The sequence below is a fragment of the Hyaena hyaena genome, unplaced genomic scaffold (assembly GCF_003009895.1).
Source record: "Hyaena hyaena isolate Hyena2069 unplaced genomic scaffold, ASM300989v1 scaffold_862, whole genome shotgun sequence".
NCBI classification, from domain to species: Eukaryota; Metazoa; Chordata; class Mammalia; order Carnivora; family Hyaenidae; genus Hyaena; species Hyaena hyaena.
The window spans coordinates 468,790-491,688 of record NW_024081494.1 but is presented as its reverse complement, the minus strand read 5'-3'; the positions used below and the strand labels follow the sequence as shown (position 1 = coordinate 491,688).

At 41.2% G+C, this 22,899-nt stretch overlaps 1 protein-coding gene across 2 annotated transcripts in view; it reads right to left on the bottom strand.

Moving 5' to 3' along the window:
* RASGRF2 (Ras protein specific guanine nucleotide releasing factor 2) overlaps positions 1–22,899 on the bottom strand; it is a 240,674-nt gene that overhangs the window by 79,520 nt on the left and 138,255 nt on the right. For both annotated transcript variants that reach the window (XM_039220115.1, XM_039220116.1), the window contains exons 16-17: positions 18,076–18,201; positions 15,275–15,364 (exon numbers count right to left, since the gene is read on the bottom strand). In XM_039220115.1, coding sequence (XP_039076046.1) covers positions 15,275–15,364; positions 18,076–18,201 — 216 coding nt within the window. The remainder of the gene's footprint in view (positions 1–15,274; positions 15,365–18,075; positions 18,202–22,899) is intronic.

Sequence of the window (22,899 nt, the reverse complement as noted above, 5' to 3'; positions counted from 1 at the left end):
TACATGGTTCTGAAATACCACTTTACAAAACTAACCAGGTTTACTAGAATAAGCACTGGACTAGGAGTCCAGAGACCTGGACTTGAGTCCTATTTCCATAATTTATAACTGCCCATGAAAAAGTCACTCTACCTAGTTCAGCCTGTTTCATTATACACAGAATAGCAAGTAACATCTGCCTTCCACCTCCCCCGGCTTGCTGTGATGGACACACGTGCCATTATTTATGAAAGGGCTTTGAAATCATAAGGCATTATACAAACATAAGGTATGGGACTGTCTTTATAAACCCATAATGCTAGGATATAAAAAAGGGAGTGAGGACATTTGTCAGGGACACTGACAAAACTTTGACACTGCAGTGAGGAAGGTAAGTTCATGGAGGCAGCATATACAGCCTTTGCTAAGACTGTTTACTTTTGGTGCCTGCCTCTTGAGGGGACTGTGGTTTGTGTTACGCACGATTCACAGGAATCAAGGGAGATGACATAACATTATTTGCCAGATGAAGGTTTATCCCAAAACGTTCTACCACTGTTTTGAATTAGTTCTGAATTGTGTACAAGATCTTGAAAATTAGATGCAAGACAAAGAAAACCCTGTAAAGAGGAGGAGGAGGATTATAGGCAATGTTGCCACCAAATGCTAAAACATCTTTAAATATATACCCTCAGGCTCTTTACAGCTGGTGATCCAGTAATACCTGAACAAGGAGACATTTAGCCCCCCATGACTATCTGTTACATTTATTTAAAATACACACACACGCCACAATACTATTATTTTACTCTATTTCTACTTGTCTATTTGGGAGTCTTCTGTGGGTTTATGGCGCCTGATTTTTGAAGCCACTGAAATATAATTTGCTTCAGTGCAAGTCTTTCATCACTTCTCATTATGTTGCTTGTGTAGAAATCATGGCAATATTAATTTAATCAAATATGATGGACGCTGCCTTCACTTAATCTAATTCCAGCTAAATTCCTAAGACTATCACACACACCAGGGATAAAAAATAATGTTCCCATAAAAGAATAATTGCAGATCCAGAGAAAAAAAGCTGTCTCCAAGTTAAAAAAAAAAACAACACTATTTTCAGAGAAAGTGAATATGAAGGATGTATGAAATACTTTGAAACTATATTAACCTCTTCTTTCAGGGTCATGCACTGAAGCCTTGTTACTTGGCTACTGTGACATTTTCTCTTGGTTTCCAAGTCCAAAGTTTTACAACATGGCCGATAATAATACTGATTATTATTAGCAACCTGGCATTCCCATCTTGATCATTTGAGGCTTACTTCATGCCTGGTCATCTAATCTTCTCAACTGGATTGTCAATATTTAGAAAGTAGAGGCAATGCCTCATATTTCATTTTTATCTTTCCATAGTACCTGGAACGGCACAGAGTGCACACACAAAGACCGAGAGAGCTAACTGAAGATTAAATAAAATAAAATAAATGTGTGCATCATTTAACCCAAAGAGTGGGAAAGAATAATACTTTTAAGCCAGGCAGAGATCTCTGAATCTCGATACCAACCTCTCTGATGAACAAGCAGATTTGGACCTTTTGTTTAAAAATTCAAAGCAGCTGACATTTCTAAAAGTCTTTCCACTGGAGCTGAGTAGTAAAAACATGGCAGGTAGACTTCCCACCCTCTCCTACTCCCCAAAATTTGTCTACTAACCCCAACCCTCCATAGTCTCCTTCCCTAATATCATTGGCCCAGTTTCTAGTCACAATATTTCAAGAGCCAAGTTTTTGGTCCCAGAATCACAAAGTCAGTATATAGAGAATACAAACCACCTACCCATGCAGAATTTACCAGCTTCTGATTCAGAGCTTTGTCTGATACTTCTAAAATGCTCCACAATTCCAAGAGACCAGCTCTTCTGCAGAGGGGCCTTAAACTGGGGCAGTACATAATTCCCTGGGTAGCTGAGATGCTAGGGTAAGTGTAATGTGTCACAAAGGCCAGCTTCAATTTCATCTTGAAATGGTAATTACAATTTTAAATTCAGCATTACAGACAGACAATAGCTACACAGGGAGGCTCCTCTCAGTTTGCAGAAGAGCCATTAAGTTCGTTCCTATTGCTAAGCAACAGTTGTTAAAATCAAACTGCTCTCAGCTCTCTGTTGAAAAATCAGTCTATTCAATTCAGAGCACTACAGGTGAAGGGAGAAGAGAAAGACTATTTAGAAATCTTGAAATATAAGAAAGATTTAAGCTACACGTTAACTTCAGATATATTCTTCAACTTCAAAATATTTGGTAGGGAATATGCCCAGGGTGCTCTGTCCCACAGGGAATAGTCCAGACATGCTTCTTTATCCTGAGAATATGCTCTTTTTTTTTTTTTTTTTTTTTTTTACAAATAGTTTATTGTCAAATTAGTTTCTACATAACACTCAGTGCTCATCCCCAAAGTGCCCTCCTCCATGCCCATCCCCCCTTCCCCCCCACATCCATCAGTCCTCAGTTTTTGTCAGCATTCAAGAGTCTCTCATGGTTTGCCTCTCTCCCTTTCCCCCACCATTTCCGCCCTTCTTCTCCCCCTTGGTCCTCTGTCAAGTTCCTCCTAATCCTCCTATACGTGCAAACATATGGTATTTGTCCTTCTCTGCCTGACTTATTTCGCTCAGCATAACACCCTCAAGGTCCACCCATGTTGCTACACATGGCCAGATTTCATTGTTTCTCATTGCCATGTAGTATTCCATGGTATAGATAAACCACATCTTCTTGATCCATTCGTCTGTTGATGGACACTTAGGCTCTTTCCATGTTTTAGCTATTGTGGAGAGTGCTGCTATGAACATTGGGGTACATGTGCTCCTATGCCTCAGCATTTCTGTATCCCTTGGGTAAATTCCTAGCAGTGCTATTGCTGGGTCATAAGGGAGTTCTATTGTTAGTTTCCTGAGGAACCTCCACACTGTTTTCCAGAGGGGCTGTACCAGTTTACATTCCCACCAACAGTGCAGGAGGGTGCCCGTTTCTCCACATCCTCGCCAGCATCTAGAGTTCTCTGATTTGCTCATTTTAGCCACTCTGACTGGCGTGAGGTGGTATCTCAGTGTGGTTTTGATTTGTATTTCCCTGATGAGGAGGGATGCTGAGCATCGTTTCATGTGTCTGTTGGCCATCTGGATGTCCTCTTTGGAGAAGTGTCTGTTCATGTCTTCTGCCCATTTCTTCACTGGGTTGTTTGTTTTTCGGGCGTGGAGTTTGGTGAGTTCCTTATAGATTCTGGATATTAACCCTTTATCTGATATGTCATTTGCAACTATCTTTTCCCATTCCGTTGGTTGCCTATTAATTTTCTGGGTTGTTTCCTTTGCTGTGCAGAAGCTTTTAATCTTGATGAGGTCCCAACAGTTTATTTTTGCTCTCGATTCCCTTGCTTTTGGGGATGTGTCAAGTAAGAAGTTGCTGCGGTGGAGGTCAAGGAGGTTGTTTCCTGCTTTCTCCTCTAGGGTGTTGATAGTTTCCTGTCTCACGTTCAGGTCCTTTATCCATTTTGAGTTGATTTTTGTGCATGGTGTGAGAAAATGATCTAGTTTCATTCTTCTGCATGTTGCTGTCCAGTTCTCCCAACACCATCTGTTAAAAAGGCTGTCTTTTTTCCATTGGATATTCTTTCCTGCTTTGTCAAAGATCAGTTGGCTGTATACTTTTGGGTCCACTTCTGAGTTCTCAATTCTGTTCCATTGGTCTATGGGTCTGTTTTTGTGCCAATACCATACTGTCTTGAGGATGACAGCTTTGTAGTAGAGGCTGAAGTCTGGGATGGTGATACCTCCCGTTTTGGTTTTATTTTTCAGTATTACTTTCGCTTGAGAATATGCTCCTTAAACTCAATTTGATTATAAATAACTTGGCCATGACACTACCTGTAGTAGGTATCTAATGCTGTATAACAGCTTACCCTGTGACTTAGAGATTCCAAACACATTTATGGTCACATAGTTTCTTCAGGACGAGGTTTTAGAAGTGGCTTATAGAGATGAGTGTGGCTCATGGTTTCTCAGGAGGTTGCATCCACAGGCCCACCAGGGTTACAGTCATCTAAAGGCTCGACTGAAGCTAGAAAATCCATCTCCATGCCCACTCAGGAGGCTGTTGGCCAGAGGCCTACTTTCTAGTTTCTTGCTAGCCTCATGGGCCTCTCCTCATGACATGGAAGATGGTTTCCCCTGTGAACAAGAAATCTGAGTGGGGACGACCAAGACAGAGGTCAGTATGCCTTTTGATGATAGGTGTCAAAATCAAACATGATCACTTCTGCTAAATTTTATTTGTTAAAAGCAAGTTACTGAGTGCTAACAACCCAAAAAGTTAAAGAAATTAAACTCCACCTCTTGAAGGAAGGAGTATGAAAGAATTGGGAGCATATTTTTAAAACCAGCAGCCCACTCAATGAAAATGCTCATGTCCCATCCCCAAAGGCAAGGGAATCAAGAGCAAAAATGAACTACTGGGACCTCATCAAGATTAAAAGCTTCTGCATGGCAAAGGAAACAATCCAAAAAACTAATAGGCAACCGACAGAATGGGAAAAGATAGTTGCAAATGACATATCAGATAAAGGGCTAGTATCCAGAATCTATAAGGAACTCACCAAACTCCACACCCAAAAAACAAACAATCCAGTGAAGAAATGGGCAGAAGACATGAACAGACACTTCTCCAAAGAGGACATCCAGATGGCCAACAGACACATGAAACGATGCTCAGCATCCCTCCTCATCAGGGAAATACAAATCAAAACCACACTGAGATACCACCTCATGCTGGTCAGAGTGGCTAAAATGAGCAAATCAGAGTACTCTAGATGCTGGCTAGGATTTGGAGAAATGGGCACCCTCCTACACTTTTGGTTGGAATGTAAACTGGTTCAGCCCCTCTGGAAAACAGTGTGGAGGTTCCTCAAAAAGTTAACAATAGAACTCCCCTATGACCCAGCAATAGCACAGCTAGGAATTTACCCAAGGGATATAGGAGTGCTGATGCATAGGGGCACACGGACCCCAATGTGCATAGCAGCACTCTCAACAATAGCTAAAACACGGAAAGAGCCTAAGTGTCTATCAACGGACAAATGGATCAAGAAGATGTGGTGTATCTATACAATGGAATACTACATGGCAATGAGAAAGAATGAAATCTGGCCATGTGTAGCACCATGGATGGAAATTGAGGGTGTTATGCTGACCAAAATAAGTCAGGCAGAGGACAGACACCTTATTGTTTGCACATATAGGAGAATTAGGAGGAACTTAATGGAGGACCATGGGGGAGAAGAAGGGGAAAAATAGTTAGAGAGAGGGAGGGAGGCAAACCCTGAGAGACTCTTGAATGCCGAGAACAAACTGAGGGCAGATGGGGGTGGGGGGAGGGGAAGGGGGTGAAGGGCATGGAGGAGGGCACTTGTGGGGATGAGCACTGGGTGTTATATAGAAACCAACTTGACAATAAACTATTTAAAAAATAAAAAAATAATACATTTTAAAAATGGGGGAAAAAAAGAAAGAAAACGTTCATGTCCTTTTCCAATCAAAATGGTGGCATTGCAGAAACCCAAAGAATGAAGTTCCGGCTCTGCTCTATATATACAAGGCAGAGGTTGGGATTGAAAATAGTTGCTGTATATCCTCTATTCATTAGCCAGATGACAGGATTCAAAGCAGTCACTTAATACCTATGTGACCTTAGACAATTTGCTTAACTCTCTGTATCTTAATTTTCTCTATTGGCAAGAAAATATAATGCCAGTAACTATTTCACATATAGTTAATATATATAAAACTTAAAATAATGCTTTGTGTACAGTATACCCTATAGAATGATGTAACCTTGTTGTTGTTGTTACTGTCATGTTGGTAATAAGGGCAACCACTCCATTTGTATACAGAAATGCCCAAGAGGTCAGCATAAGACAGGGGTTTACAAGATGTGGGTGTGACTTTGGGAGACTCTCTGCAAAAGCCATCCACAATTGCAATCAATTTACAGTCAATAAAACAGGCTACTTACATGCTAACAAGTTGCCTCTTCAGGTCTTCCAAGCACTTGTAAGTCTGTAGGCCACAAAAGCTGATAAGAGAACCAACCTGAACCAGACACTTTGGGCTGCATAAGGTTAAGGACACGTGCAGGACCTGTGCTCTTGAGGGACATTCCTGGCAGATGAAAAGCTCATTCGTCTCTTACTATAGACTTTAGAAGCTCTAAGATTCAGCTCTCCTGTGCTGACTTGCACCAGTAATTGTGTAAAAGTAGACATTTCTGTACATTACTTCTACTATCACACTTAATCTCTGATATATTACTTTGAAAAATGTTGTAACTAAAGGCTTATCTCATCCTTTTTAATGTATGGAGCTGATGCAATGTTATATAACCACAATAGTATCACTGCTTACTTCTCCCAGTAGAAAATTCAGTGGGGCATCTGGGTGGTCAGATTCTATGTCTCCCTCTCCCTCTGCCCCTCACCCACTCATGCTCTGGCTCTCACCTACTCCCCTCTTCCTCCTTTAAAAAAAGGAAAATACACTGAAAATTTTCATTTCTCATTACATATTGTTGGCACTGTCTACTACTCCTCACTTTACAGAGTAATGATTTCCAATTTTTTGTAATGTTGACATGCCTATTGATTACTTGGCTTACTGCATTTTTTTACAACAAAAAGTCCAGGAAGCCAGAAAGTGTTTTACTTTTATATGAGGATTCTTTGTGTTTTATGATCACTGAGTCATTATTAGTGAAATTATTCCTGACTCATCAGAGATTATATTCTTTCATTATTAAAAGTACTGTACTGTATGGTAATTTTTAAAAAATCTGTAATCTCTTCAGAGATTCAAGAGTCCTGAGTTCAGATTTTTTTTTTCCTCTTTTTAATTAGTCTCCTTCAGCCTAAGATTTTCCACCTTCACTATAAACAGGATTGCTTTTCTATTAGGAACTTTTTCACCATGGAGAAGCTCTACAGAACCAGGATATAACCCTGGAAATACACTAAAGGGCATATCCTGAACATTAAGATTCTATCAGAATCCTGACAAGCTTACAGGCCGCAGGGCTGGCTTCGTGGCTTGAAACCTGGATTGCACTGTGCCCTGAGTTTAGAAGTGCTCACACTTGGTTTAATACTTAACTGTCACTGTCTTAAAATTCTTTATAATTTTTTAAACAAGGGGACCAGCACTTTCTTATTGTACTGGCCCCTACAAAGTATTTAGCCAGTACCGGCAATAGAACATACCTCTTTGAAACAGTGCAGAACTCCAAGAGATGAGAACATACCAAGGGAAAAAGACAATAGGACGATAGGAAAGGGGGGAGATAAATAAGAACTAATACAAGGTGTGTTTCACAAAAAATGAAAAGATGGGGAGAGCCTCAAATGAGAAACACTATACGCAGCCAGAATTGTGACCTTAGACTTCTGAACACTGTTGCTAACTTGGGTTAGAGACAGCCTGTTTCGTTCAATACCGATTACCAGGAAACAGGACAATGGGAGATCAAGAGTCAGAGTGAGAAAGTGAGTATGGTCTTTCCAAGGATGGGAAATAGTAGAGCAGAAATTCTTACTCTTATTTCAGTTTTCACACAATGCACATTGCAGCACATTACCATCAATAATATCCGTTTTGGAGTGCCTGCCTCTGGGAGGAAGCCATTCAGAATCCTCAGGGGGAGAAGGGTATTTTGAAAAAGTCCCTGACTGTTCGCATTCCACCCTACCCACATCCCATTGAGAATCACTGTAATGAAACATCTACATGATATTAGCTTTCTGAGTTTGAGACAGGAAATCAATTTGTAATTCCCGCCTGAATTTACAGTTTTAGCTTGTGAAGTAGACACTGGAAAAAGTCCACGTCCTATGCCTTTCTCTTTTAAGTTCACTCAGTAAATAGATAAGCTACTTAAACAGAGCTGAGTGTTCTCACAAATCCTGAACCAAACTACAGACAGCAGGGTACATATGTGACATTCACTTAATTCATCGAAATCTACATCCTCCTGAAAATTTAATCCACTTCTCAATTCAGAGATAAACACTTCCACTGACCAGATGCTGTCACTGTATTAAGGCCCTTGCTTCTGCAGTCCTGTGAAGAAAATCACAGATCCACAATGCCTGCAGCTGGCCAAGTAAGAATTGGCCCATAGATGACTAGTGTCACTAGGGCTCATCTGTTTGGACTCACCAGCTGCTGACCCTGTCAGGTGAGGGCCAAGTGTACCTATCAGTGGTAAGATGAAATGGGTGTGTTGCAGACAAACACAGGATGGAGAGTCAGTAACAACATTAAGTAATTCAAGTTTCCCAGGATTCTGTTCTTTTTGAAGTAGATATGAGGTGAGATTAGAGGAACCATCAGGACAAAGAAAGCTAGAACTCGACAGTGGACAGATCTGAGTGAGCCTTATTCTCAGTAACAGTGAGACCAGGGCTGCCCCTCTACTACTCTGGGTCTCAGACTTGCTTCAGAATCTATAAAACTAGATGGGGAAGAATGATACCTGCTATTACTTCTATGATGAGGGGGTGATGATGAGGCATCTTTCAGATCTTTGAGATAAGATTACCCAGTAAAAGCCAAAGTGGTCAAGTAGAGGAGAAGAGATGGATTTCCTTTAGAGCAGCTGGGCCAAAGGAATAGGAAACGGTCATGGGAAGGGTCCTGAAGGAGCTCAGAAGTCCATTGCTAGTATGTAGACGTGTCTCAGGAAGTCTTATTTCCATCAATAAACACTCTAGATGTACGTAATTACAGGAATTCTGAGGTCACACACTAGTGGTTCACAGCCAAATATGGTCCTCAGAAGTATTTTGTTTGACCTAAACAGTATTTTTGAAGAGTATGAATTCACTTTCCAACATTTAAAAAAATATTTCACATAAATATCCAGATTTATGGCTGTTCCTTAAAAAAGAAAAGAAAGAAAACTGATTTGACAGCCCTAGTCTGTAATCTGTCATGGAAAAATCAGGGGGAGCTGAGCGGTGGCTGTCCCCCTTACACAAAGCATCAGCTCTCCAGCCCATCCTTCTGTTACCTGGCTGGCCCTAAAATGGATGAAACTGTAATGCAATCAAGTGACAATTAAGCAATGTGAGTGAATCAAAGAAGAGAACAAGCACAATCAACCATATTGTACTTGTGCTGCAGAGAGACAGTAATAGAGGAGAATGGTCTGCATGGAGCCTGGGAAAGGGCAGCACAAAGAACGTGAATTTGGCAATGAGACATAGGAAAGAAGGTGCCCAGGACAGCTGGAATAAGGATCTGGGTCTGCTTATAAGTGTATCAAAGACATAAGATGAGCAGAGGAGCTGTTCCATGTGACCTAGCTTACTGTAGGGCATCTTCCCAGAAAAAGAATGCAGTGACTACCTGACATGAGCCTTCCTAGCTGCTCTGTGGGCTAGTACAGTTAAAGACATAACTTCACAGTTCCAAAACTCTCATTGCAATCCGTGTGTGTGTGTGTGTATGTGTATTCAAAAATAAGACTTGGAATCATGGTTAATTTAAATTTGGTTTGCCAAATTTCTTTGCTTTCATTAATAATAGTGATAATAATCTTTTATTTAAAAATATAAATTAGATACAGTCTAAGTGGTAAACTTCAAATGGAGAAATACTGAAAAAAATGGATTTTTTAAGTATTTTGGAAAAAAACAAAACAAAACAATGGAAAATATGTCCCCAACTAGGATACCTCCTGTGGGGCAGGGACCAGCAAACAAAAAAAGAGTCATTTATATTTAGGAATAAATGCAACAAAACAAATGTAAGACATATGCTGAAAGACTGAAGAACATTGCTGAAATGAGAACAGACCTAAATAAATAAAAAGACATTCCATATTCATAGATTAAAAGGCTAAATATTGTTAAGACTAGCAATTCTCCCCAAATTGACCTACAGAATCAATAGAATGACCATAAAAATTTCAAGTAAGACTTTCAATTTCAGCTCTGACATATAAAGAACTGAGAAGCTAATACATCTGTCCTTACAACAAGAAAAAGCTATACAAACTGAAAATCAATGACCTTTCTTGGACACAGCAGAAAATTGAGGCTGTAGGACAAATGACCACCCCCAACTCTGGAGGGACAGGTACATCTTGAGAGACACAGCTGGTATCTGCTTATCTGAAATAGATGTTGCTAAAGCCACGACCCGACAGCAACACTGAATGGTGGTTTTGCTGAACTGCTAGAGGCTGAATGTGGACCAGCCTAAGAGTGGGAACTGCTGGGGACTGTATCCTGAGGGGCCCCCACACCACTTCTGGCTCTTGCAGGGAAGGGGGAAGAGCACTGTTGTGAAATATGCCAAGAGCCTTCTCTGTAACAAAGGTCAAAACTTCAGGGTAAAAAACTGTCCAAGCCTTACCCAGCTTGGGGAAGAGTATCCCTGTCACTTCCTTTTTTTTTTTTTTTTTTTTTTAAGTTTTTAAGTTTATTTCTGAGAGAGAGGGAGAGAGAGAGAGCAAACGAGCAGGGGAAGGTCAGAGAGAGAGAGAGGGAGAATCAGAATCTGAAGCAGGCTCCAGGCTCTGAGCTAGCTGTCAGCACAGAGCCTGTCGTGGGGCTCGAACCCACGAACCGTGAGATCATGACCTGAGCCAAAGTCGGACGTTCAACCAACTGAGCCACCCAGGCTCCCCATGTCACTTCCTGTCTTATCTAAGGAGAAAATAACAGGGGCAACTGGGTGGCTCACTTGGTTAAACGTCTAACTCTTGATCTTAGCTTGGGTCATGATCTCATGGTTCATGAGTTCGAGCCGCACACGGGGTTCTCTGCTATCAGCACAAAGCCTGCTTCGGATCCCCTGTCCTCCCCTCTCTCTCTCTCTGCCCCTCCCTTGCTTGTGCTCTCTCTCAAAAATAAATAAGTAAACATTTTCAAAAAAATAAGGAGAAAATACCACAGTCTAGAAGGGTCAGACCTTTAGTGAAATAAATTGGGAATGTTGTAACCAGAGAAGGAACAAGCACACCTCCTCCACGCCAGCAGTTCCCCAGCTTGGCTCTCCACTAGTACCACCTGGGGAACTTTAAAAAATCCTGATGCCCAGGATGCACCCAGACCAATGAAATAAGAATCTCTGGGGATGGGACCAGGTACCAGCATTTTTAAAAACCAGCCCAAGCCAAATTCACACCAAGTTCAGATCTTCTATTGACTACACTGGCTTGAGTGGTTTGACAGAAGAGAAAACAGATTATGAATTATCTACTTTAATAGCACCATGTAATCACCAATAAAGAACTTGCTATTTCCCTAAGCAATTGTAACTGTGCCATTAATTTTCCCATAAGTACACTCAACCATTCCTCTATTTTGTGAATTTACCCTGACTTGCACAGAACAGTAAAACATATAATCTGCTCATGGATAATCAAGAGGTGCTTTTGGTAACTCCACTGCCATTATTTCTAGTCTTATAAAAATACCCACCTCACACTTCCATATGTTATTTGAGATCATTTCATAAACGCTATCATTAACCCTAGAGCTTCAGGTGTGTAGTAAGCACAGTGATGTGCCTTGATATGTGTATTCATTGGATTTGCATTTCTATTCATATCTTAACCATATCAAAACTGCACCTGCAGATTCCCTGTATCAGCATCCATCTGAAATGCACACATTTTAGTTTCTACTTTAATGCAGAGCTTCTAAATTTGAACAGATGCTTAAAAATATATTGCAACCAGTGTAGTGGCACACAAGACCTTGTCAATTGTCCTTTGTCTCGATCTTGTACAGAATTAAAGCTCCACTCCAGGACAGGGCACTTATTTGACTGACTGAGGATGACTGGTCCCACCTCCTCCTCAACTTCCTCTGCAAATGAACAAAATTCCCTATAGCTGCTGTAATTCCAAGAATGATCTGGAGTGGACTCATAAGCAGATTTACCAGGAAGCTGATGAAGCTTGAGCTTCTGAGCCTCTCACTGTGTATGGGCTTCTTCCAAAGCCCTGGGAGGTGTGCTGACAGTTTGCACTTGTCCTTTTATATTCTTTTCCTTGAGATAAATTGTATAAGTGTTAGGCCCCAAAATTCTAGATCCTACCATAAGTGAGCCCAGTGTAACATGGCTGCCAATCAGAAGGCAAGCACAAAATAAACTGTTAAGTCTTCATAATGTGAAGTTAAGAGGGATTGATTTAGGGTTGCAATCATGCCCACAGAATGGGCATTCATCTCCAGTGAGTAACCTCCAATAGAGGCAAAGAGGGCATGACATAGAAGGAGAGATTTATCTGTCTTTGGAAAGGGCAGGGCTCTAGGTCTTAAAATAAACCAGTGGGGAAAATCCATGCTTTTCCTGTGTGTGTGGAAATTAGGCAGGCTCAGACACCAGGGAGTGGATCCCAGACCATCTTCCACAAATAAAATCATCTTTCTCTGCCTTTAGAGCCAAACATGTGCAACTTGTCTGGTGTCTTTACAAAAAATAATTTCTGTCCACTTTCTTGCTAAATTTGAAATTTCTTTTAATGAAGTAGCAAAGCTTTCCAAGCAATAATTAAAGAGAAACAGCTTAATATGCAAATGCCTGGAGTGAATATTTGAAAACATAATCCTTAACTCAGAGTTGCCAGGCTCCTGTGTGTTTGGATGGGGGTAGGGGTTGGGGTGTGAAAGTAGGGGAGGATTAAAGAAGGAGGGAGCCTGAAGACAGCCTGAAACATGGAAGCCCAATCTACAGAGCACATGGCCTAACTGGGTGGGACCTTGTTTCCTGTCATGGGCAGGGACACAGCAGAGCCGCACCATCAGTGGGCCTGCATTACAGTCGTACAAGCAGACAGGAGCCTGTAGAGGCTGGTGCAAGCATGGCATTCACTTATTTATACAATCTCCCCTTCTGCTGGCCTCGGCAACTCCTTAGGTCTGGAACGATGATTCCTGAATCAGAGTGTGGACACAAAGTCTGGTTTGGGAGTTACCCACCATCTAGCACTCCCTGCCCTTGAACACCTGAACATCTGGGTCTAGCCCTTCTCAGGGCAGCTCATACTCTCCCTGGCTAGTCAGTAAGTCCAGATCTTCATCTTCACACTTCCCCATTTCTGCTCCCAGTCCACCTTCCCCAGCCACCTGTGCAACCAGCTCTTCTGTCGAGTTCTCCAGGAATCCCCTATGAGGTTCCACGGGGGAACTGAGCCCCAGAAAGGCACTGGCCTCCAGTCCAAAAGAAACCCCCTTTCTTACCACCATGAGCTACTGCAACTGATCCATGTGCAACTTGCTGCCTTTACAGTAGGGCCACAGATGGTGCCAAATCCAATCTTCAATTCCATTACTTCCAAAATTGCATCATGGGGCACCCGATCACATTACAGGCAACATCAGCAGCACCGTAATGAAAAAAGCAGTCTGCTTACTCAGGATCAGGCTACCCTGCCCCTAGTGGCACCTTCTGTGGTAAGTCACCATCCATCCCTCCTCAGCTGGCTCACCAAAGAGACTTTTCTTCCTAGAGGTATTTCATTTGCGGGGGAGAAGTAAGAAAAAAGGCAGCAGAAACAGCAGTGTTCAAATGGTGAGGAAGACTTTGCTGTTCTGGTTACTTTACCCTCTGGCCTATATTGCACAGACAAGCCAAAGTCAGAAAGCCATTCTCTAAAGCTCATTAGAACTTCACTGCAATCCCAGGTGAAAAAGAAAAATCTTCCCCTAACCAGCCTCCAGAAAATGCAGAAATAGGGTCATCATGAATTAACATAAAAACTGTTTTCTCTCATGAACCATATTTAAATTATGAAACCTATGAGAAGGCTCTTTCCAAAGATAGACTAGCTTGTGAGACCGAAAAACAGAGGAGAGATCTCAACGAATCACAGTTGATAACCAGTTCTGTTGATGGCATAATGAAGATTCCTTTATTACTTCACCAAAAAAATGTTCATTATTACAGAATGGAGTCAACAACAGAAGTCAACTGGATTCATAAGACATCAGTACTATTACCAGTATAGGCTGTCTTGTGTTATGTTGATGGGACTTTTGGGAGAAGGTTTTGAGAACAGAGCAAAAAACACCCTAATTTTCCAGACCACATCAAATGCATCATGTGTGGCAAAATATTAGAGGCAGAATGTGGTTAATCTGCAAAGATTTCCATTCAGATGGGATTATATATGCATATATATATAGTAGTTCATGTTCATTATAGATCATTTCTTTGTTTTTCAATATAAAAAGAAGTCACACAGATAGTACCTACTAGTTACTATTGTTGAATGCAGGTTCATAGGCTTTAGAAATGGACTCTTTTGTGGTAGGTAAACAATGGCTAATTAACAAAATACACCCTCACTCATGATTCTACAAAGTATGATGATCAGAACCCACGGGGTTAGTTTAGATGAAGAGACTCACAGCAACAAGGCTGTTTAAAACCACATACAGATTTGTTTTAATATAATGTCCTTCTTGCACATGAGAGATAATGAATTATAATTTTCATCTACTAAAATACTGTGCTTTTGTTTTAAGTACTTCTTCATTACCTGCAAACTTAACCAGGAGAATTCAGAAAGCATCATGAAGCTACTGAAAGTGAATGATGAGTCAGCTGAAGCAATAGCCCCTCCATCCTCCTTCCCTCCACAAGCTTTCCCTCCCACCTTGCATATGCTTTTAGCATTGTACTCAATTAAAAAGGAGACATTTATTCCTGGTAATTTGGCTAAAAAGGTTGGAGAGCCCTCTAAAACAACATGGGAGAAGTAACACATTCTTCTCTGATACAGAAGTTCTTAAAAGTATCCCCCCACAACACCTGTGTGAGAGTCACCTGAAGGTACTTACTTACAAGATAGTCTATGGGAGAAGGGGAGAGGGAGATATAAGCTTCAGCTCTGAAATGAGTATGTCATGGGAATAAAAGTCACAACATAGGGAATATAGTCAATAATATGGTAGCTACACTTATGGTGAGCATACCATAACGTACAGATGTTGAATCGCTAGGATTTACACCTGAAACTAGTCTAACATTGGGTGTCAACTATACTCAGATAAGAAAGTTAAAAATAAGTCAATAAGTAAATAATAAATAAATGTCAGTCTGATGCACTGAGAATGGGAGCTGGGAATCTGCATTCTCAATGAGCTGCCCAGTGTGTCACCAACACTTTGGAAGCCAAGGACCACTGATTTCATATCAATTGTTGTGAGCGTGTGCATAGCTGCTCGTCCCTACTCACCTGGTGGACTCCCGTGTCCTGCAGCCGCCGTGGCAATTGCAAAAGCAGAAGCAGGCGACACAGAGCAGTGAGAGTTGTCAGCCGTCTGTCCTGGTTATTTAAAAGAATGGAAATGGCATGGTGAGGCAGATGGATCATATTCGGTAATAAAAATTCTCATTTTCATTCCTGCACCAGATGAAGGGTTGGGCCAAATGCCTTGTACTGCCTTTGTTAATAGGAGAATAACAAGATTTTATATTAGTAATTCCGTGCTCAGTACACACCCTAGAGATGTGAAAACATATTCACACAAAAACTTATACATGACTATCCCCAGAAGCACTATTCTTAATAGCCAAAAAGTACAAATACCCAAACGTCCATCAACCATTAAATGGATAAACCAAATGTGCTGTACCGATACAAGGGAATATTACAGGGCTACAAAAAGGAATGAAGTACTGATTCATATGACAACATGAGTGATCCTTCAAAACCTTATGCTAAGTGGAAGAAGTCAATCACAAAAAGTCATGCATTGTATGATTCTATGCATATGAAATGTCTGGAATAGGTAAATCCATAGAGACAAAAGTAGATTAGTGTGCCAGAAGCTAGGGGAAGATGGGAGTGGGAAGAGACTGCTAATGGGTACAGGGTTTCTTTTTGGGGTGATAAAAGTGTTCTGGAGTGAGACAGGAGTGAGGGCTGCCCCAGTGTGTGGATAAATAAAAATGACTCAACTGTATACTTTAAAATGGTGAACTTTGTGGTATGTGAATTCTATCTCAATATAAAAATATTTTTAAAAACTGTCCTACATCATATTAGCAATAGAATTTTCTTCTCACAACACCTCTAAAGTTAGGATGCATTCTAAAATCAAAGGATGCTCTGAGCACCTGTTTGCAATCCCTTCCCTCCTTAGATATTTTACACACAGCACTTGAAAATGCTCATGCCAACTCTACTGTTCTTCTTCATTCAGGATTTTAGTGAAAATAGTTCACTGTGATTCTGACCTGAAGGGTTTTTATTAGTTTGCCCCTAAAGTGATGTAGCTGTGCTTAAAATAAATAAATAAGAAGAGAAGAAAAGAGCTGCTTAATAGACCCAAGGAGAAAGACAGAACAGCTCTACTTTAGCTTTAGACTTTAAATATTTGTGGAATACAGTGGCAAGTGGATAGATGAAAAGGCAAAATTTCAGCTACACACCAAGAAAATGTGCGATACTGTCCCTATTTGAATCTTCCATTTTGTCACAGATTTCAGCTTCCTTCCTATGTTCCTATGTCTCTGGGATTTAGTTATATCAGAGAAATAACAAAAGACTTAGTTTAATTCACAAACAAGATAGGATTTCAAAATACTGCTTATATAAATTTAAAAATTTTATATATGAACATAAATATATAAAAGGGGGGCTATAAAACAAAGCCCTGATAATAGTGAACCGGGTGAATAGCATTTATCTCTTGCCTTGGTAGAATTTTGCTTCCATGAGCTTTGACCACAAACTCTTCCAGGTTACCATGAACTCAAGAGGGGGTCTGTCCCATGTGGCAATGATCAAGGAAGTGGCCAAGGCCTGGACTGACCAAAGCTCTAGGAGTAGTAAAGAGATTTGGCTAACTCCATAGTAGATCAGGGAAGTCTTGCTTGCCACCTTTATTTACCAGAACCACCCAAATGTCAGGGTGACCCATGATTGATCAGAAGTCTGAAATCAGTCCACTCCCCAAGGGCCGATACCCCTCTGGGCAAGTCTTCTGGCAACAGCCGGACCCAGGTTAGCTTCTCTTGGATCTGATGGCAATGACAACAGCTTCTACCACATGGCCAAGGCTATAAACAAAATGGCCATTTTGAGCATACATTTTACTTTTTGCTAAACTGCCTTACTTGAAGCAGAACTATGAAAGTAAAAACATTTCTACATTTTACTTGGATCACTTAGGGTGAATCTGGTTCCATAATTGAACAGTTTTCTCTTTCAGCTTGAAATAACTGATTTGAGTAGAAAGAAGGAAACTACTCAAAAACAACTGTTTATTTTCCTTATTAGTAAAGAAAAACGTAAGGATTAACATATACTTAATTTGTTTTTAGCATTTCTAAGATTTAAAAAGTGTTTAAAGTTTGTAACTCTTAATAGGAAAACACTGTCTGAATGCATACCCTAATAGCAAGCCACTGTAAAATGTTTCAAAAATCAATTATGTTTTGAATTTTTTATTTGAACAATGAGGAGATAAAAGATTTCTACCTTTTGGTCTGATGGTTTTTCTTCCTTAGAGGACATTTGGTATGTTCTAAAACAAATTATGGGAAACACTTTATAATTCATAACTATAGAAAATATATCAGTTTCTGCCACATGAATAATAATGATAATTAGGATCCCATGCAACTGGACCTTAATAAGGTCCCCCCCCAAATTGTGGTGCCCCTGATGAGCCTATTTAATATAGACTACACTGGGATTTATGACAAGGTATCAGGGTCTGGGAACATTTTGGTAAAACCATCACAGAGATTCTTCAACTGGCTATCATCTAAGGACAAGCCTCTTGATTCATGTTACTCCAGACAGAGTGCAATGCAATGATGGGGTCAAGTCAGTATTAGTTATACTAATGGCATATTCTCTAATCATCTATGCCTCCACGACTTGACAGTGACATTGTTTGCTTCCAATGAATTTTCATAACTGAGACTAAAAAATATTTTGGGAGTGAAACAGTAAGGCAAAAGAAAAAGTCAGAAGCTAGAAACCATCTTTCACTTTTGTATTTCTACGTCCCCTTCTGAGCTCACCTACAGGCTGACGATAGCGGAGGTGCTGGGGAGTTGAGGGTGACCGGCAAGGTGAAAGTTCTGAGCTGTCCGCCACCGGGGAACTTTCCACTCCTGCTCGGTCCACTGGTGCAGACTCTAGGACAGCTGCTTGAAAATATCATGAATGTTAACAAACAGGCCATGAATTCAAGGTCTCCTTGTTAGTGTTATACACAGAAACACAAAGGTTTGTGACAGGTAACAGCCTTTTGGATTAGTCTACATTTTTAAAGGGCTTTAATATGAAATCAAGTCATTCCTCTTGGCAGAATGCTAATGTCACTAAATCTAAATGCAGTGTCTTCTCTATCTCAGTCTTGCTGCTCCTTCTGAAACTGGCTGGCCCTACCTATCTGTCCAACACAACAGCAGATGTTAAAAAGATCAGGGGAAGGGTACCTGGGTGGCTCAGTTGGTTAAGGGTCCGACTTCAGCTCTGGTCATGATCTTTCAGTCTCCCAAGAGAGGTCTCCCTCTCTCTCTGTTCTCTCTGTTCTCTCTCTCTCTCTCAAACATAAAAAAAATAAACATTAAAAAATGGGGGCTAGCCGGTGGGTTCCCTGCCTTCCAGAAGAGTGGGGAAAGAGGGACTTTTCCAGATTGTGTATCAGACTGGATCAAAATTGGGACTTCACTAATTCTTTGCTTGGGTTGTCCCCTTAAGCCAACTAAAATTTGAATCTCTACCAATGTGGTTCCCAAGAAGCTCTGGGTACTCCTAAGGATATAGAGCTGCACTGTCCAATATGTTAGCACTAGCCAAGTGTGGCTGGGTAAATTTAAATCAAAGTTAACTGAGGTTAAATTACTATTTTAGCTCCTTACTTGTATTAGCCATACTCCAAGTGCTCAGTACCACAGGTGGCTAGTGGCTACAGTACTGAATGACAAAGGCATAGAGCATTTCTGTCTGCCCAGAAAGTTCCATTGGCTATCCCTAATCTAAAGCTGCTGGTCGGTAGGAGGCAAGTGGAAATGTTTAGAATGAACTATTGTGAGAGTTAAAGACCATTTGAGTCTTGTCAATGCAGCCAAGATCCTCTGAATAGAAGACACATCATTCTAGAGTCACATTAGGCTATTATTGATGTTTCTGTATCCCTCCCACTGGCTTATTAATGAGGTAAAACTATAATTTTGTGGATGTTCTTTCATGGAAAAGCACTGCAAAATTTCATAAACTTCCAGCAACTCCTATATCTGCCTCCTTGAGCTTTTCAGTAACCACTAAGAGCTGTGTCACCTCCACTAACCTCACATCACCCCCCCACTCCCCTCCACCCCTCACCCCCCACTCCCCCACCCCCATCAGCAGGACTGTTCTCAACTCAGCTCCCTTTGCCATTCCATTCAAGATTTCACTCAATAAACCCTTCCAAAATCCCTAATGACTTCTTGCACGTGATTTACTTCTTTGGAAATACAGCCACAGTTCCGCTCTTTTGAAACATAAAGGGGCCAGCGAAGGGAAATGGTTAGGCTCTTTCCCTGAATGACATAATTACAGTAAAGCTGGCAACGAGGCAGGATACAGACAAAAAATCAGTGCTTAGCTGTGAGTTTTATTATTTTCTAAATAACTTCCTCAAAATCCAGTAATGGAAGGCATCTGCTCTGCCAGAGCAAGCAGAATATCAAATACGTGTCCTTGGTCTGATTCAACCATTCATTCCTCTGAGGCAAATGAAAAACTCATTTAGTCAGCTATACTGAACCCAAAAGACTTCCCAATGTGAGAGATGGTCAGGCTCCCAATATGCCCTGAAAGAGCAGGAAAGCAAAGCCTAACACTGTAAGCAAGCAGGCAGCTACAGAGAGAAAGATCCATGCCAGCAGGGTGGGGGAAAGAAGCATTTCCTTCTGGCATGTTCACTTTCAATCAAGTTCCGTGCAAACAGCTTTGCTTTCAGGACGAGTAGGCAGATGTGGGCTCAAAACAAATGCTAAAATTGGGAGCACTTTCAGCCCACAGGCAGGCAATTTTCAAGCTAAGAACACAGAAACAGACACTGGCGATGGGGGCTGTTCCACAACGGTGACACTAGGTTGCACAGCCGTGACCCAAGTGCATGCCGGTGGGTAAGAATCCCAAACACAGTAAGCAGTCTTGTGACTTGCCCTTCTTGCCTAACCATACTTTGAGTTTGTTGAGATCCCTCCATCAGGTGGAATACCGATGTGAGTAGGGCTAATATGGGCACTTTGTAGAAAAAGCCACAGTAGAAGAAGGTGGGGACTGCCTGATGGGAAGAAAGGAGCACACTAATGGATAATAGGTGAGCCTGGAACCGATCTGAGGACTGGGTTGGGGACAAAATAAAGTGCATTATTTTTCCCTCTGAAGTTCATCATCTTGCTCACTTTGAAGGGTAATTCCTATTCCTCTTCTTACCCTTCGTGTCATTTGAAGATCTCTTGCCAGGAAATAGTGTGAGGCTAGCATTATCATTGCAATGACAATAAAACTAGACAAAAGCTGCTTGCATTTTTCAAATGGTGTACCCTGAAACTCTCTAGCTGATCAGCAGTGAGAGAGACCTACGGCCTCAGTACAGACCTAATGGATGAAGCTGGTATTATGGAATGAGGTTGTATGGAGTTGTATCCTGAAGCAAAAAGCCAAAAATGTATAAACTGTTGGCATGAGATTCTTATTCAAGTTTGCCAACTGTTTTAAGTGTTAACATTATGCAAAGCACATGCAAACATCTTTCAAATTAAAGACAGATCAGCGTCTCCCTTTTCTTTGCCAATTAGAATTTTCAAGACTAGACAGCGGAGTTAACACAGCAGCACTCTTTGCTTCTACAGACATCCTGTACACACACACACATACACACACACACACTGAATGTGTCAGACTGACACTAAAGTATTTTTAAATTTATTTATTTATTGGGGAAGGAAGGGCAGAGAGAGAGAGACAGAGAATCCCAAGCAGGCTCCACTCTATGAGCACGGAAGCCTATATGGGGATTGATTCCGTGAACCATGAGATCATAACCAGATCCAAAATCAAGAGTCTCTTAACTGAGCCACCCAGGTGCCCCTGAAGTAAAGCGTTTTATCCATGATTTTCTGAGCCTATTCATGGCCAATATTGTCCACTTACCAATGCAAAATAAAAGAAACATCTAAGTCTATGATTCTTTTGTTTCGCCTCTTCAGAAAAATGCCACAGAGCTTCTGGGCCTCCAGGGTCAATTCTAAGCTTTCTACTCACAGTGTTTCCTTTATGAGAATCCACAGGATAAAGCATTCTCCAGTCCCAGCAAAAAGAAACATGTGCCTGTATACCAATCTATTCTTAGGTTACAATATGAATCACGTAATTGATTACTTTCAGAACCCAAACCAGGGCAGAAGGACCACAGTGTTGTGTTCACTGTTCACAAACCATACCCTTGGCCTCCTACAATTTTCTTCATTGCCTGATATCTGACTTATTTTATTTTTAATCCAGCTGTACCATGTTCCTGTTTGAACTACCATCTTAATTATATTAGGAACAAGTAGGAACAACATAAGAGGTAAATACATTAAGACTAATCAGAACACAGTTATGGAAAGGGAAAAGAAATAAAGATGTAAAGAAGCAGTGGAAAGGACTGGGGGGGCGATCAATGAATGATAAGGGGGTGAGAGGAGCTGACTTCTCTGGAGGAGAAGCTGGCTGCAGGGCACTTCAACAAGTGCTACAGACCCCACCTGATACAGTCCTGGACCCTCCCCATCACCCAGAGAGGGAGAGAGAGAGCAGCTCTGCACTTAACCATGTGGATAACCTAACTCCTGAAAAATCTAACTGCAAATAATTTGTTTGGGGGAAATCCAGTAAAAAATATGAGCATGAAGCCCTCTGCTATTTTTCTGATGTGGGAAAGAACCTAATGTTTATACCACATCATTCTTCACAGCCATCTTCCACTTTTGGCCGCCAGTCACAAATGATCAACGCCGCCGCACGACAAGCTCTCCAGCTGCCACTAGCTGTGTCCACAGTGATAGCACCTCTGTCCAACATCTGCACTGATCAGCCTCTGCAGACTTTGTCAGGGCCCTTCCTCAGGAGCTTGCTCCAGTTCTTTCTCATTTATCTTGAACTCCCTGAGTTTACCTTGATCCAGGGGAAAAACTATTGGTTCCTACCAGTGACCACACTTCCATCGTAGACAGTATGGCAAACAGGTTTTGTATGACATTGGACCATTGCTACACACCCTAGGCTTGGGCTCTGAAGACTAGAACTAAGGAACTTGGGGAACAATGTCACAATCTTTAGGCAACAAGTTAAACTGGAAGAATTAACCATAGCAGGCAGGGGGCAGCTTCACTGTGGACCTCTAGAATTATGACATGTATTTAGATCAACCTTATGACATGTATTTAGATCAACCTCAGAGCATTGAATGTCTGAAACTAGCACGCTTATTCCTAAAGCTCTCCTAACTCAAAATAACACAAGAATCCAGACTTACTGCCCCCCTCCCTGCCCGAGACTTCTCCCCTCCTATTTACTGCAATCCAATAAAGGAGGGAACAGAACTTCCCATATTCCTGGAAACTCCTGTACTTCCCAAGGCACCCAGGTCTGTGATAAGTTTCCTTCAGTCACACTCTCCACAGAAGTTCCCAGGCACCAGGAATGGATTGAACCCCAGATGCACTTGTCAGTTTACTCACTGCCTCATTTTTCCTGAGAAGAATACATCATGATTCTACTAAAGCTTGTTGTTCTAATGACTTTTTAATTATCTTCCTTCTTTCCTCCTCCTTAGTCGCTGACTTGTCAATTTAAAGAAT